This window comes from Dasypus novemcinctus, chromosome 4 (assembly GCF_030445035.2).
Source record: "Dasypus novemcinctus isolate mDasNov1 chromosome 4, mDasNov1.1.hap2, whole genome shotgun sequence".
Lineage (NCBI taxonomy): Eukaryota > Metazoa > Chordata > Mammalia > Cingulata > Dasypodidae > Dasypus > Dasypus novemcinctus.
Window position 1 is genome coordinate 49,691,467 of NC_080676.1, and position 16,657 is coordinate 49,708,123.

At 35.2% G+C, this 16,657-nt stretch overlaps 1 protein-coding gene across 2 annotated transcripts in view; it reads left to right on the plus strand.

The window, feature by feature from the left end:
- Positions 1–16,657, plus strand: part of NAALADL2 (N-acetylated alpha-linked acidic dipeptidase like 2) — a 1,069,483-nt gene that overhangs the window by 1,013,082 nt on the left and 39,744 nt on the right. For both annotated transcript variants that reach the window (XM_058295357.2, XM_071214619.1), the window contains exon 13: positions 5–203. In XM_058295357.2, the coding sequence (XP_058151340.1) occupies positions 5–203 (199 nt within the window). The remainder of the gene's footprint in view (positions 1–4; positions 204–16,657) is intronic.

The window sequence follows — 16,657 nt, forward strand, 5'->3', positions numbered from 1 at the left end:
CCAGCGTACCTACCCAGCATTCCTCAGGTGCTAGCTGTGGCCTCACGCTTGCGGGAGAGTGCGGAGCTCTTTCAGTCGGATGAGATGCGTCCTGCTAATGACCCCAAGGAGAGAACTCCCATCCGTGTACGAATGCTGAATGATGTTCTTCAAGACATGGAGAAAAACTTCCTGGTGCGTCAGGTGCCACCAGGATTTTATAGGTAGGATACGAGTTTCAAAATTTATATTTTTTGCCACCTCAGTTGGATTTTTGTGATTAATTCTCAGAATATGCACCTTCTCTTACCATAGTGCTGTTTATAAGTAAAACAAAACTGAAAAGCAGTTATTATATTTCCAATTTGAGAACCAAACTCCCCTCAGAAAAATCCAACTGCACATTTGTATGTCTGTGTTTTTATGTGTACATATAACAAAGGAAACTTGGTTTTGCAGTAGTTCGTGGAAAAATGGCTAAAGTTTTCCTTTTATTCCTTTTTCATATTAAGGCCAATATATGTCAAATGTGATTTGGCTACTGGAAAAGCAAATGTGATTGCTTATGTTTTGACCTAAACTTTTAAAACGGATCAGGAGATAGGTCCTTTTATTTTCCGCTGCCAAGACCACACTTAGATAATTGCATATAATTCTAAAAAAATTTTTAAATGAGAATTAAAGAAGTTGAATATTCAGAGGAGAGAAGAATTTAGATAGATCTTCAAACAACTAATGAATTAAGAATAGTTGGTTGGAGGGTCACAAAAGAGAGCTCCCTATAAATATTTTTATAGTTTTCAAGTGGAAGAGCTCTTAGGGGCTGAGATCAGCACAACATGGTTTTATTTTTGAGTTTCCTGATATAGCAAAAATAAACAAAAACCAAAATAGGGTTTAAAAATTGTGGCATATTTTAAATGTTTTTATTTAACTGTTTGATTTTTCTACTAAACACAAATACCAATATACATATCCATGTACTTGTGTATAATGTATATTTATATATCACAATTTAATGTATCTATATTATATGTGTGAATATGCATGTATCTATGTGTTTGTCTAAATATGCTTATGTATGTATATTCATATTCATGTTGCATTTTAACGCACTGTAAAAATTTAAATTTGAGGCTTTTTATGAATGAGAGTCATAGTTATGGGGTAAATTGTCCTCCTACATCACTCCTTTCCCAGCTGTTCTTTGTCTTTATGAAAGGCCTGGATCAAACATACTATGTGTGCCCAAAGGCTGTAACTAGGATTAAAAAATTGAATAAAATGGGAATACAGCTCTTAATTGCACACAAGAAAGATGCTTCTAATAAGCGGTGCTCTTAAAAGATAGAATATGATATCCCTATATGGTGGTGAACTCACCGTCATGATAGGTGTTTAAGCATAGGCTGGGAAGTCCTAAGCATCATCTCAATATTCGGACTACATGAGGTTTAAGGTAGCTTTTAATACCAAAATTCTGTGATTTGACAAGTCAATCTTTTTGTGTCTTAATTTCTACATCTATAAAATGAGATGATAGGATGAAATCCTTTTGGAAGTTCTTTTTTTACTTCTGATTTTGGTGATTTGCCTTTATGATTTAAACTCAAATCCACATATAAAATCCTTATTTTATATTATTTCTCTGTCACTATGGTCCTATATCATAAGACTGAGAAAACATTTGTTCATTACAGCAGATATTTATAAGGCAATCTCTATGCCCCATGTACTCTTTTAATTACCAGAGATATAGCAGTCATGTAAAGTTAAATTAACTAACAAACAATAGAAATACCTGCCCTGATGAGGCTATATTCTAGGGTTGAAGTGGGGAGACAGAATTACAAAATTTTCTGTAATTAATTTCAGAAAAGGAAATTAATTAAAATATATTATATTGTAGATATAATATTGCTAAAGAAAAAAAATCAGATCACATTTTTAAATCAAATACTATTAAAACAATCTATATCAGATGAGTAAATCATAATTTTCAGAAGATATAGTATAAAGTTATTGCATTTTCTTCATTTATAATTTATTAAAAATTTAGAAATTCATAAAAATCATATATTAAGAATATAGATTTTTTGTTATGGTAGAGTAAACTATTTTCCCATTTGCTTTTCTTGGTACTTGCAATAGATATGGGAGACCTCTCTATGTCTGAGTTATATATCTAGTAAATTTTTTATTCCCCTTTTAATAATATTCATGGATTCAGTTTACTTTATTATGCATTTTGTCTGATTAGAAAAGTAAATACTAATCTGGTTGTGGGTTAACAATGGTGAAAAGTGACTTTTTTCCTGTAAGTAAATGATTACATTATACCATACATTTTAATCCATTTGTGCTAGGCTCAAAATGTTGATTATGATAATGTTCTATTTCAGTATTATTTTAACAGTTTTTCAGACTGAAAGCTTGTTGTCCAATAGTTTGATATTATTCTAAAGTATTTCTATAGTTATTGAATATATGCTATTCTTCTGATTTTAAAAATTCATATGTATGTTAAAGAATGCAAATAGAATGCAAATAGCTTCATTTTGTATGTCTATTGACCTTTGTCCCAATGCCCCAATATTATCACATTTTTTACTTCATTTCTGAAAGATATAACAAATCATCCTCCTTCATGGTTTTTGTTTTTTTTTTTTTGAGAGATTCTACATTTCTAAATATTATTGATGTAACTATTTCAAAATTACAGTAGAATTTTCACTCTTAATCCTTATAAGCACATTCTTTATGGGAAAGGAAATGCTCATAATAAAAACTTGGGTGTGACAGGAAGATGTGTGGTTTAAGAAAATGAAAAAAAATGACTTATTGTTAGAGTATTTATAACTATATGGAGAAAAGAGAAAAAATGTTAAATGTTAACAATTTAGAAAAGAATATTTTATGAACAGAATTAATTTTTGTTTATGTTAAACTTTAGCGATGTTATTCACAAAGGAATTTCACTCCCTAACCCAAAGGTGTTATAAGTATTTTCATCAAATATACAAGAAGAAAGTCAAAAGTGATTTGTTCTTTAAGGAAGTTGTTGACAGAAGTTTACTATATAAAGCCAAATATGGCATTTGGAATTAGGATCATGTCTCAAAGTACACTGCCTCAACAAATGTACCACTAAACTTTGAAATGTATTATTTTTGGAATATGTGGACATTTTTTCCCATAATTTGACATCAAATATTCAAAGGTTTTTGCATCCCATGATTTCTTTTCTAAAGCTGACTATAGTTCTCAAAAAGAAAGAGCATTGCTCTGTGCAGGTGTACTGCTGGGAACTGACAGTACAAGATCTCTACCTTCAATGAGCTAGATCTAATTTAAGAAGTAAAGTGTATATTGTAAATCAAATAAAGGTGCAGAATATTTATGCAAAGTGCTCATTGAATGCTACAAGCAATAAGTGCTTTTGGAATTTAGTGAAGAGTGGAACGATTATCCTATACCAGTCAGGAAAGACCATACAGAGAAAGGGAGAAAAGTATCTGGAGCTCCAGAGAATAGTAGGATGCTTATTAAACCAGGGAGCATTTCCAGAAGAGTAGAATAGTGTGAAAGAAGGCAGAGAGGAGGGCCTGTGTGCAGTGGGCTGAGAGATAGAGGTCATGAACTAGAGGTGTTCAAGTGATTATTGGGTTATGGAAAGGTACAAATCAGATTGTATAACACCTTATATGCTCTGTTGAGTTTTACTTCATTCATCACACAAAAGAAGCTATTTACAAATCTGTGCTGTAGAAAGATTTCACTGGTGGTCCAGGTGGAGTGCCCTGGGGTCAGGAGAAAACAGATACCTTCAGGAAGTCAACAGCTAGAGGAAAGGCATGTGGTGATGAGAACATGATTTGACAAATTAGGAATGAAGAGGAAAGGGTAGGCTTGAGAGATGTTATTAAGGAAGAATTGATGAACTTTGGAATTGAATGGCTATGAGGATCCCATTTCAGGTTTTTTAGGGTTTCCCCTAAAAGCCAGGGTTGAATGGTGGAAAGAGCCTCTTCTCTGTCCCATTTCTCTAGCCCATTAGATAAGGCAGTCAGTATCTCTGCATCTTCATGTACTTATATGAAAAGTTGTTGACAGATAATTTCTAAAACCCTTTCAAATCTAAAATTCTGATTCAATGGCACTCACTGTATTGAGTCTCACAAACTCTATAAGGTGATTTTTAATCCTGAGTGAGGTAACTAGGGAGGAGCACAATGATATTCTACTTAGTGATACATCCCATAATGAAAGAGTTAGAAATTAGTGTAGAGGTACTGAGACTGGTAGGCAATGGGGAGCAGTGAACAGCATATGTGATCAGGTACCATGTTAGTGAAAACATATTAAAAACTAAATAGCATCACTGAAATATTAATTCTGTCAAAATCCAGCGATGCAAACTTCTGACTCTGCCTGAGTGGGACATTCTGAAGAATTTGGGATCCTCCATCTTGGCTCTTCTTCCACTGTGATTCCAATAGGGACTACTCTACTACTCTTGGGGACCGGGTACATCTAGAGGGGGCTTTCTTGGCATCTGTATTTTGTTGTTGCTGTGTTCTTTTAAACTCAGTGTAGATAAAGGCAGAGTAAGCAGTCTGACCTGGTGAACCTGTGCATTCCTTACTACAATATAAATCCTCACCCCCCAAAATGGCTCCCTCATCTATTTGCTCATTGTTTTTGCTAGTTGTCAACTCATTGTTTTTCCTCATTGTCTGCTCAATGTCTGCTCATTGTGTCTGTTGGTCCTTTTTAGGAGGCACCAGGAACCAAACCTGGGCCTTTCCATGTGGGAGGCAGGCACCCAACTGCCTGAGCCACATTCACTCCCTTCAATATATGTGTATATATACATACATATATATTTTAAAGATTTAATTTATTTATTTATCCCCTCCTTGCAGCTTGCTTGCTGTCTGCTCTGTGTCCATTCGCTGCGCCTTCTTCTGTGTCTGCTTGTTTCCCTTAGCTGTGTCATCTTGCTGTGCCAGCTCTCCCAGCAGGCATGGTCTGTTCAAACTCTCCACAGGTACGGGCCAGCCTGCCTTCATAAGGAGGTCCTGGGATGGGAAACCAGGGCCTCCCATATGGTAGACAGGAGCCCAATCAATTGAGACACAGCTGCTTCCCCCTTCAATATATTTTTAAAATTTCCTTTCATTATCAGCATCTAGTTTGCCCATTGAAGAATAGCTTTCAGAATGAAAAATAATATGCAATGGTACTTTTGTAGGAAAAGCACTGGGCTTGGGATTTATTAAAGTGGGGAGGAGTTTGATAGGAAAATTTCATACTATTTGGATGACTTTCACATTTATCAAGTTAATTAGCATCTCTGAGCCTCAGTTTCTCACTCTAAACTAGAAAAGCTCACAGGGTTATTAATATAAGGATATAATGAAATAAAATTTGAGGACCTACTCCATTAACTATAGACTTCTATACAAGTATTATAAAACCAAAATAATTTTTATAACCTTCTATCATTTTTTTATGTTTATTTTTTAGACATTGATAGTGTTCTGGTTCCCAAAGTCTTTTTCCCATGTCTCTTCTAAGCAAGGAAGAAATATTAAAAAAAAAAAGTGTCAAAAATTCTCTTTCCCCAGGGTCATACAGTAAGATTTCTTCCATTTTTAATTTTCAATATACAGTCTTTCCCTTAATAAAATTTGCTAATTGTTTACCAGTTAAAGTGTTGGCAACATCCAAGAGGAAATAGAATTTTGGGGGGAAATGGGATTAAATATGAATTAAAAAATATAAAATAAAAGATTTAAATAGCATTGTCATCCAAAATAAATAAATCTTTTACAGTAGGAAAGTCTTCTCTCAAACCACTTTATGTTTTCAGGAAACACTGCTCCAGGAAACATGGTTTTCAGGGGCAGATTCTTCTACATGTCCTATATTTTAAAGATTGAATCTCATTTTAAAATTTTGGCACCATTTCTTGCTTAAACTTTAATGTCTTTTGAATATGCATTCTTCCTAGTTTATTTAAGCAAATCTCAGTAAAAATCCCTGGCCTTGTCACAAATTTTTGCAGTGCTTTAAGGGCATGAGTTCTTGAAACTGCTATTCTGTCTCTATAATTCCTTTCATCACTCAGCCATATACCAACATTCTTGGTCTTAAAAATGAAAGAGAATTAATTTTTACTATCTCCTTTATTTAAAGTGACTGTGCGAAACTGCACAGACATAGAAAAATTTTTTATTTTTAACTTTAACAAATAGAAAAACTTGGAATTCCAAAACTGTTCTTAGCAAAAAATATGATTGGCAAAGATTTTCTATAAATAGTCAACCAGCAAAATATATCAATATGACCTCACAATCATATATGGGAACAGAAATCTATATAAATCATATTTTCAGGTTTTTCTATCCACTTAGAGAGAAGGTAGTTAAACAGCTAAAGCTATGCCCTTCTTATTCTTATATATATATATATATGTGTATATATATATACACACACACACACACACACACACACACACACATTGCTCACTATTAAATGGGGTTAGGTGGCATTATGGCTGAATATTGCCAAAGGACAAAAAGTCTTGTGTGGCATGGGGCAGGGAGGGATCAGAGATTACAGCAGATTTTTCCTGCAAGGTATAGGGAATTGAGAAGGAAGCCAGAATAAGCCAATGCATGGTACCAGTTACTAGATAGATATGGAACTCTCAGAAGAAGTAAACACCTTCAAGGGCCACCATTAAAAATAAATTAAAAGCTACTTATTATCTTTAAAAGTAAACTATTGTTTGAGCTGTAATATTGCCCCATTGTTCTTTCTAAATTGTTGGTATTTCAGCTACGTTGTGGTTAAACAGACTTTCAGGGGTTTTCTAAGTAACTGTATTTATACTATTTCTGTGGAAAAATACTTTCTGAGTTCCAAAGGTCATACTCAGTAGTTTTGGTAGCACAACCCTTTTGCAAATTGAAGGAGAATGTGTATGTCCTTAAACAAGGGTCTTGGCTTTGTGTGGTTATGGAAAAAAGTAGAGGCAAGTGCATAATAAAGGAAGTCCTGTCTGAGATGGCTAGAATGGCCTTGCGTAAGTTCAGAGGTCAATTTCAAGTCAGTCCATGCCAAGGCAAAAAATTTTTATAGCATTCTTGAAAGCAGGAAAATAGCAATGTAAATATCAAAATGCTCCTGCGTTGAGCCAAGAATAAATAAAGCAAGCAATCCATTAAAAGTGTTTTTCAAATACATAAGCTCCAAAAACTTTGCTTTCGAAAGATGTTAGAACTAGTTTACACTTAGGCAAGCAATGACATTAGACAGAACTATTAAAAACCACATTCTCTCAGCTACCCAGCAATCAAGTTTTAAGCAACCTATTCAGTACAAATATATGATTTTAAGAATGTTAAAAGAATGATCCTAACTCCCAAAAAACGTTTTAGGATAAAGTGATCTCATTACACAGTTTTCATGGTGTTTTAATTAGAGTTAGTTATATAAGTACTAACAGAACCTCATGTTCAGTGTTTGATTGGGATAATGAATACTTTGTTCAGGTCGTACTTTTTCTTTTAGTGAGGTGTGGGTGGTCTGAAAAGAGCTAAAATCCCACCATTGTTTCTCGTGTCATTAAATCTATCAGCAATGCCTCTGATTTCTTTAGACTATGAAAAAATAACTAGTGATTAAGAATTACCATAATGCTTTTAAAATATTTTTAATAGCAGCCACTTTCACAGGAGAGTCTATGCATCAATACAGAGTTTTATAATCTGCACAATGTATAATTTTCAAAAGAGGGTTGAAGACCTGGCTCATACACAAAATCTTTATAATGCTGATCATTATATGCATTCCCTTTTATGCTTTTATGAATAAACATATACATTAGCTTTATATCCCCTTCATATTTTTAAAGTTTTCACTTCTAAAAGGAGTAAAAAAATCTAAGAGGAACCAAATTAATATACTGAAATCCAAGCTTCTTTTTTAATTGCTTATTTTGTTAGTATTAAAACAAAGAGTGTATCCCACTGTGAGAGATAATATTCAAATTCAATTTGATTAGACATCTAAAACACTTGCTTAAAAATTTCAATAGACAATCATCACTTTACCGGACTAATTAGTCTGAGAATTGAATCTGCTACTATCAAAATAGAAATCCATGTGTGTACAACAGTTTGGATTTTATAAAAATGTCTCTTTCTGTTTTGATGTTTCTTTCTTCCATTTAAATTGAGAAAAAAGTAATGTTGCAGGTCCAGACACATTGCCAGTCTGGGAGTGAGTGCTTTCATGGTGCTTTTAATAATATTGAGACTAATAATTATAACAATTTATGTCTTGGAGAAGGATTTACTTTGTACCAAGCACTTTGGCTGTACATTTTCATATATTATCTGTAACCATCAAACAATCCTGCAAGATTGGTCTTATAATACTTTTATCCAGATAAGAAAACTGAGGCTTAGAAATTGGATCTGAAACTGGCTGGTTTTCTCTAAAATCACTGCTCTTTCTACTAGACAGAGCTGGATATTTTTGATCCAAATTATCCCTAATTTGCTAAGCAGTCATCAAGAAATTTGGTTAGATGTTGGTACTACTAGGCTCAATTTTCAGAGGGGCTTCTTTAGTTTTACTTGTTCCACATTTGCAGAATTATATCTTCTAACCCTAAGGTTGCAAAAATGCATCTGTGAGACACCAAACCTATCCCCACTTCTGGAGAAAAGATAATTGCATTGTCAGTCATCAATAAAATTGTCTTGTCCCAAAATATCACCTACCCCTTCATGTTTCCAGAAATTTTAGATGCATTTAAAAGGGAAAGGACATTCATCTGCTAAATCACAGATACCATATTTAGAAATGTTTTTACTTAAATAACAATGTGGTATAGAGGAAGGAGCACTAGACTTGAAATTTAGACTTAGGCTTAAATCTTGAAAGTACCATTGATCAAGAAATCCTAAAGCAAGTCATTGAAGTCCATGACGTTCATGTTTTCTTCTTTTTCAATAAAGCAAGTATAGATGAACTGGAAGCTCTCTAACACAATGGAACTACTAGTAGAATAAGTATTTATATCTAATAGGAATTGACTTCCAATTTCTTCCAAATCTGTACCCCTGGAAAATAATTATTTTAATTAGGAAAGAAAAATAATTAAATGTAGGTTCTTCATGAAACTATCTTAAGCATTTGGCACTTGTTTCTCTCTCCTTTATCTTATCTCTTATTATACTTATCACCAGTATGACTTATATTTTTTTCATGTTCATATGTATAAATACCTTGCTGATGTAATATGTCTGAAATGGACTTTAATAAAAAAGATCATGCCTGATATTTTCGCCCACCCACTGAAGCACCTAACACTGCCTTTCGCTACATAATGAAACTTAAGTACTTGATTGCTGTGTAGCTCATGTTTAGGAGATCAAAAGCTCAGGAATGGTTTTGTGTTTGGCAATACCTAGATTATTAAATAGCAATTTTTTTTCTTATGGTGAGAAAATAGATCATTATAACACACACACACACAATGGAACAAGTATAGCACGTTGAGATGGTGTGATGGTTTGAAGTTGTATGTGCCCCAGAAAAACATGTTCTTAAACTTAGTCAATTCCTGTGGGTACGCATCCATTGTAAGTAGGACCTTTTGATGAGATTACTTCAGTTAAGGTGTGGCCCGCCTCAACCGGGATGGGTCATAATCCCATTACTGATGTCATTTATAAGTGGAATGAATTCAGACGGACAGAGAGAGCAGCCAGAAGCTGAACATAATCGGAATCCAGAACAGAAGGGAGAGACCAGGAGGCTGCTGGGTGCATTGCATGTGACAAATGAGCCCAGGACCAAGGGCTCCCACTGCCCCAGAATACCAGTCTGGGAAGAAAGCCTTGCCATGAGGATCCCTTGATTTGGAGTTTTTCCTAACCTCAAAACCTTGAACTAACAAATTCCATTGTTCAAGCTGACCTATTGCAAGGTATTTGCATAGGCAGCCAAGGAAAATGAAAATACGGTATATAGAGAAAGAACTAAGAAACAATAGTCACAATTCCATAAAGCACTTATTTATTTCCTCCACCAACTATATGTATGTGTATAAATATAGATATAGATATAGTTTAGTATACAATTGATGTAACCTAATAAAAATTATACAACCCTCGAATTACATGTGGTAGGTTTCTAGTTTTTATTTACAATTTATCAATATCAGACAGGTTTTGATGATAAAAATAGAAGACAAGCGGGGTATTCAGAGTAGAAATAGTTTTCATAAAGAGAATTAGAGGTTTGTATATCCATTGGAAGAGTAGGGGGTGTAAAGGTGATATTCATAGACTAATATTCATAGACTCAAGACCTGCCAGAAGTGAAAGAAAATCTTCGGTGACAGTCCCAACTACCTGCAGCCTTGAAGCAGGCAATTACTAGGAGCTCTCTAAGAAACTGTGTGAAAGTCATTCTGCCATGTGCCCACCTGTCTGCCTGCAGTCACTGCTAAAGGATACAGCGTCACTTTCTCTTTTGCCTTCCAAATCCCGATAATGGATTTCAGTTGTGTATCTTTCTGTGCTTTGAAAAGCACTTCTGGACTATTTTATCAGAAAAAAACCTTCTCTGGTCTGTGAAGCAGTTCTTTCTGGATCTTGAAGGGACTGGGATCCACCTCATGCTGCAGGTGGCAGTGGGGAGGAGGATGATAGGGGGATGTTCGAAATAGAAGGCATTGCCCTTCCAAGCAGAAGTTAGGGACTCCAGGATATTTGCTATAATAATAATTATTTATTTATTTACTTTTAAAAAATATTTAGATTATCCAGATGTCATATAAAAAATATAGGGAATTCTCATATGCCCTGCTCCCTATACCTACACCTTCCACATTAGCAACATCCTTCATTAATGAGGTACATTCACGGCAATTAATGAACACATTTTGGAGCATTGCCACTAAGTGTGGATTACAGTTTACATTCTAGCTTCCTGTCTCTCCCACCCAATTATGTACGTTATGGCAGGATATATAATGGCCTGCATGTGTCATTGCAATGTCATTCAGGACATTTCCCAAGTTCTGAAAATGTCACCTATTACACTTGTTTTTCCCTCTTCCTGCCCTTAGAACCTCCAGTGGCCACTGTCTCTACATCAGTGATATTTTTAAAAATGTCCTAAGTGATATTGCAGAGACAGATGCTGAACGTTATATATCCTGCCATAACCCACTGAATGGACTGGGGGAAAGTGTAAACTACAATGTAAACTATTATCTGTGTGGTGCAGCAGTGCTCCAAAATGTGTTCACCAAATGCAACAAATATACCACAATGATGAAAGAGGTTGTTGATGTGGGAGGAGTGGCGTGGGGGTGGCATGGGGGGTATATGGGAAGCTCTTATATTTTTTAATATAACATTTTTTGTGATCTATGTATCTTCAAAAAATACACTTAAAAATGATGGATGTAGGCGGTGGGGAATGGGGTATATGGGAACCTTATGTTTTTTAATGTAACACATTGTGTGTGATCTATTAACTTCAAAAAAAGATAATTAAAAAATTAAATTGAATTTTAAGAAAATGAAATAATAAATACATGTCAGGCATTTCCTATACTTGGTGCTTATCTCTCATCTTCACAATAATATATATAATACCTGGAGCTGGTATTTTTATCCAGGGTTTTCTTACTCTAAAGCTTTTTTTTATTTATTAAATAACTCTTTAAGCTTTACTGAAGACCTGTTTTCCTCCAACGTACTATAGATGTATTTTTTTCTCATCTGTCAATCACTTATCCATGTAGATATTTTCCCTATTTTGTAAGGGTAAGGAAACTGAAGCTTAGAAAAACAAAATCCTTCCTCCAAGTTCATACAGATGGTATATGACATAAATAGGTTAAGCAATAAAACCTGATTGCAGTCATTCTGAGTTTTATTTTTTAACAAAATTTATGACAACTTTCATAGAAGCTTCACTGATGGGGTAAGATAAGAAAGAGGAGATAAAAAATGATGTGGATAAAATTATCATATCTAGTCAGTGAAAAGAAGAATATATTTTATTTCACAATAAAACAATTTAGTCTTTGCTACTACTCAGACCTGGACTGTGAGCTAATGCCTATAGGTTGGTGACACTTTGTGGGTATTTTTTTGTGTTTTTTTTTCCTTAATTTCCTCTGATTATGGTATTAATTTTATTGTCTTCTTTATCTGTGAGTTAGAAATTGATGCACTTCTTCAAAATATGCATTCAGGACTACTACTGATTCCATTGTACTGATTCATTCAGAATATATTTAGTGTCTAATATGTGCTACAACTATTCTAGGCACTGAGGGTTCAACGCTTACAGCTATAAATATAAGCCTTACCCTTGTGGATCTGACCCTCTAGTGGGAAGAGACAGAGAAGAAACAAACAACTAAATAAAAATGTAATTACAAATTTGAAATATACTGTGAAGAAAAGAAACAAGATTTTTTTTTTTAATGGTCAATATGATTGAGGGGGAGAAACTTGGAAGAAGATTGGAGAATTAGTCAAGGTGCTGGAGGCTATAAAGAGGAAGCGAGATATTCTTTTCAGGGCCTTTGAAATATGATTTTAAGGAGAAAGCATAATTTTACCTGTCCATTTAGCTATTTAGCTATCTATCCCCCCATCTGTCCATCTAGCCCAGACTACTGTCTACTGAAGGGCTATAGAAGTAATGAAAGAAAAGGAGAAATTAGAAAGGGTGTACTATTTTAATCATCTAAACAAGAGTTCAAGTTGGTAGAATTGGAGATGGATAAAAGATACTTTGAAAGATTTTTGAAATAGAATACAGAACCTAGTGATGGATTGGATATGGGGATGAAAAGGAAGGGGATAAATAAAAAATCACTTAGATGTCTCTCATGTGTAATAGATTTTAACAGCTATGGTCTAGATACCATGAGTTTCTCTGTTTTTTGAGCTCTGCAGATTTTGGCTTACATAATATAATTGATAAGGTAAGATTACTTTTGGTTAGCACTTTAAATCGCTAAACAGTCCTGAAGAAGTTCTGATTGTGTCTATTTTTAATTGACTAGTTCTAATGTAGACTAAAAATTCACCTTGCTATCTCTTTCTCACCCAGAAATAATTACATGCAAATAGTAATCACTCTTTATGCAATAATAGGGAATGAGAGGAAATGTGGCCAAATATTTTTGGAAGAAATGGCCTTCAAATATGCCAGTTAAAGTGTCTCTGATTTTTAATTGCTAATCATAGTAGGTCTCATTTTCTAATCAAAGCTCACACACGGTCCACCAGGGAGTTGGGAAGATGTGCTAATTCAATCCAATTTATATAATATCATTCAAAAGCCAATAAAATGCAGCCTTGCCAGGCACAAAGTTTAGATGGAAAGAAAGTAATATATATACCAAATGTTAAATTCCTCTCTGCAGGTTGTGGTAAATTCCCCTTGTTTCCAATAATGCTTTCCTTTTTTTTTTTTTTTACTGTTAGCTATGAAGTTAGATACTAAACTCAAAGCTTATTGTAGTACCAGTTTTTCCTTCAAAAACATAATGTCAAGTATATAAACAGAAAACCATTAGGGACATTGAGAGTTAAGAATTCTTCAAGCTTAAATGACTAATTTTGCGTACAATTTAGATTTTGTTTAGTCAAATTTCACTTAGCTCAGCTCATCAGAGTTATTTTATATATGCAAATTTTCTAGATAAATTAAGGTTTCTATAATTTAAAAAAACCAAAAGTTTTTATGATTACCATTTATTTATTTAATAAAATTTTATTTAGCATCTCTTATGTATAGGGCATAAACCAAATATTTTAATTTCCTAGGACTACCCTAACAAATGATCTCAAACTTTGTGACTTACAACAGTAGAAATTTATTTTCTCATACTCCTAGGAGTCAGAAGTCCAAAATCAAGGTGTTGGCAGGACCACAGTCCCTCCAGGGGCTCTGAGGAGAATTAATTCCTCACCTTTTCCAGTTTCTGGTGGCTGCAGGCATTCCCTTGCTGTGTCACATCACTCCCATCTCTGCTTCTGCATTCACCTTGCATTTTCCTCCTCTGTGAGTAGCTATGTAATCTCCTTCTTCCTCTTTTTTTATAAGCATGCATGTGATTAGATATAGGGCCCATCTAAGTAACCCAAAATGATCTCCTCATATAAAAAGCCTTAACTTAATCACACCTGTAAAGACCTTTTTCTCAAAAAAGGTAACATTTACAGGTTCCAGGGACTAGGCTGTAGATTGATCTTTGGGGCCACCACTCAGCTTACTATACCAGGCAATGCAAGGATAAGTTTATGAATTAGACAATAGCTGTATTTTCATAGATGTGCCAGTTATTAAGTTTTAGTTTTGCAGATTCAATTCTATCTGAGTAAAATATACTCTTAATTTGGGTTTGGGACTCTACAAACCATTATTTCTCCCAGTGGGCTTTCAGTAGGCTTGATAAGAGAAAAACTGGAAACCCAGAAATGGAAGGAGATATACTTCTTCCTGTTTGTGTGTTCCCTGTGACAGTTTGAATTTTGTGAACACCAGAAGAAGGTTATGTTCTTAAACTAATCTATTCCTGTGAGTGGGGTACACGTTGATTGCGTTAGATTAACTTTACATCACTTGATTAGAATGCTTTTGATAGGAATACATGGTGAGGCATGGCTCATGTTGAGTCTCCCACCCTCTTGGTGGGTCTTATGTAAATGGAGACAGAGAGAGAAACAGACACAGAGAGAACGGACGCTGCCATTTTTGACCCAGCAATGTGAGAGTGGAAGCCTGGAAAGAGATGAGTCATATGCTAATAGCTCACAGCTGAACTCGGGAAGAAAGCCAACACTTTTCTGGTACTTCGCATTGGCAGCCCTTTGGCAAACTAAGATATTCCTGGTTTTGCATCCTTTTCCTGGCTTTGTCACCCTAGCCATGCTTCTTCATCCAGGCAGTGGAGGATCATTCTGATAGCAGCAGTTAATTCCAGTTTCCACTTTTTCTAATACTGGCTTAATCAGCTCAATTATGAGACCCATCAGAGACATCAGTATCAGCTGACCAGGGCCTATTCCTTCTAAGTCTGGGTTCCAACTGCTAAGAGCCTAGAGACATTAGGAATAGCCCAGGAGTCAGCGGCGGACTTGGCCCAGTGGTTAGGGCATCCGTCTACCACATGGGAGGTCCCCGGTTCAAACCCTGGGCCTCCTTGACCCGTGTGGAGCTGGCCCATGAGCAGTGCTGATGTGCGCAAGGAGAGCTGTGCCACGCTGGGGTGTCCCCCACATGGGGGAGCCCCACATGCAAGGAGTGCGCCCCGTAAGGAGAGCTGCCCAGCACGAAAGAAAGTGCAGCCTGCCCGGGTATGGTGCTGCTGACACAACAAGATGATGCAACAAAAAGACAGATTCCCGTGCCACTGACAACAACAGAAGCGGACAAAGAAGACGCAGCAAATAAACACAGTAGAACAGAGAACAGACAACTGGGGTGGGGGGAGGGGAGAAAAATAAATAAATAAATCTTTAAAAAAAAAAAAAAGGAATAGCCCAGGAGTAATCTTTATTCAGAAGTCTGAGTTTCAGCTTCCCAGGACATTTCCTTCAAGCCTCTAAGTTTTAATTATCCCAACTTTTCCATTCCCCAATAGGGATAGTAGCCCCTTTCTGCTATTGTAAGCTCTGTAATATTTTGTTTCCTCTGTGCCTTATAATCTAATATGGAAATAAGAAATCTTCAAACATAACTTCCAAATAAGGTTAAAAGTAGTATATTCTAAGAAAGATACAGATGGAGAATTACCGTTTATTCAGAGAAGGGAGAGTTTTGTTTGTTCCAGCTGAGGTAACATTGGGCAATCATCATGAGGAAAATGGTACTTAAGTTGAATCTTATAAATTAGTAGACTTTGGTCCTCAGGAGATGGGGATGAGGGAGTAGAAGAGCATTTCTCAAGAAAAGCTTTTTCTAAGGTATCAAAAATGTTACATTTGTAAAAGTCTACTAAATAACAATTGCCATTTGCTTTTTGATTGAGACTCATTAAAAATATACCTTCTCTTGTAATAGAGTAAAGCCCTCAAAGACTATTGAGTCATTTGCCCCTATGACTACATAACTATAGATAACCTGCTGGAAGCTAGAAAACTGAGAGAATAGTTCTGTACTTTGTTCTTGTTCTTTTTCATTCCTATGCTTGAACTGGTTACTTCTCACTGATGTCATTGTATGTAGCTGCTGGAATCTGCTGGTGACTGCCTCAGTTATTTGGTGTTATCCTGCCTCTTTTAGGCTTCACTTTTGGGCTTATGACAGTTATTTGCCCCTCCATTTACTATGTCAGCCTCTTTTAACTTGTTCACCATATTCCAGAATCGTGACTTCAGAGTAAGTAGGAATGCAACTATACATAAATAAAACTCATCCCTGTTTCAGTTCTTCTTTTCTTCTACAGAAGAGTACAATTTTACCTGTCGCGTAGCCTAATGGTATTCATTTTAATCAGAAAAAATTTGCTGAAAGATCTTTGAGACCTATATATTTTAGACTTAGTAGGCTAAAATCTAAGTTTCCCCAAAATGAACTTATACTCCAAGGGTCAGGCATAGTTTGGGCAGAGGGAGAA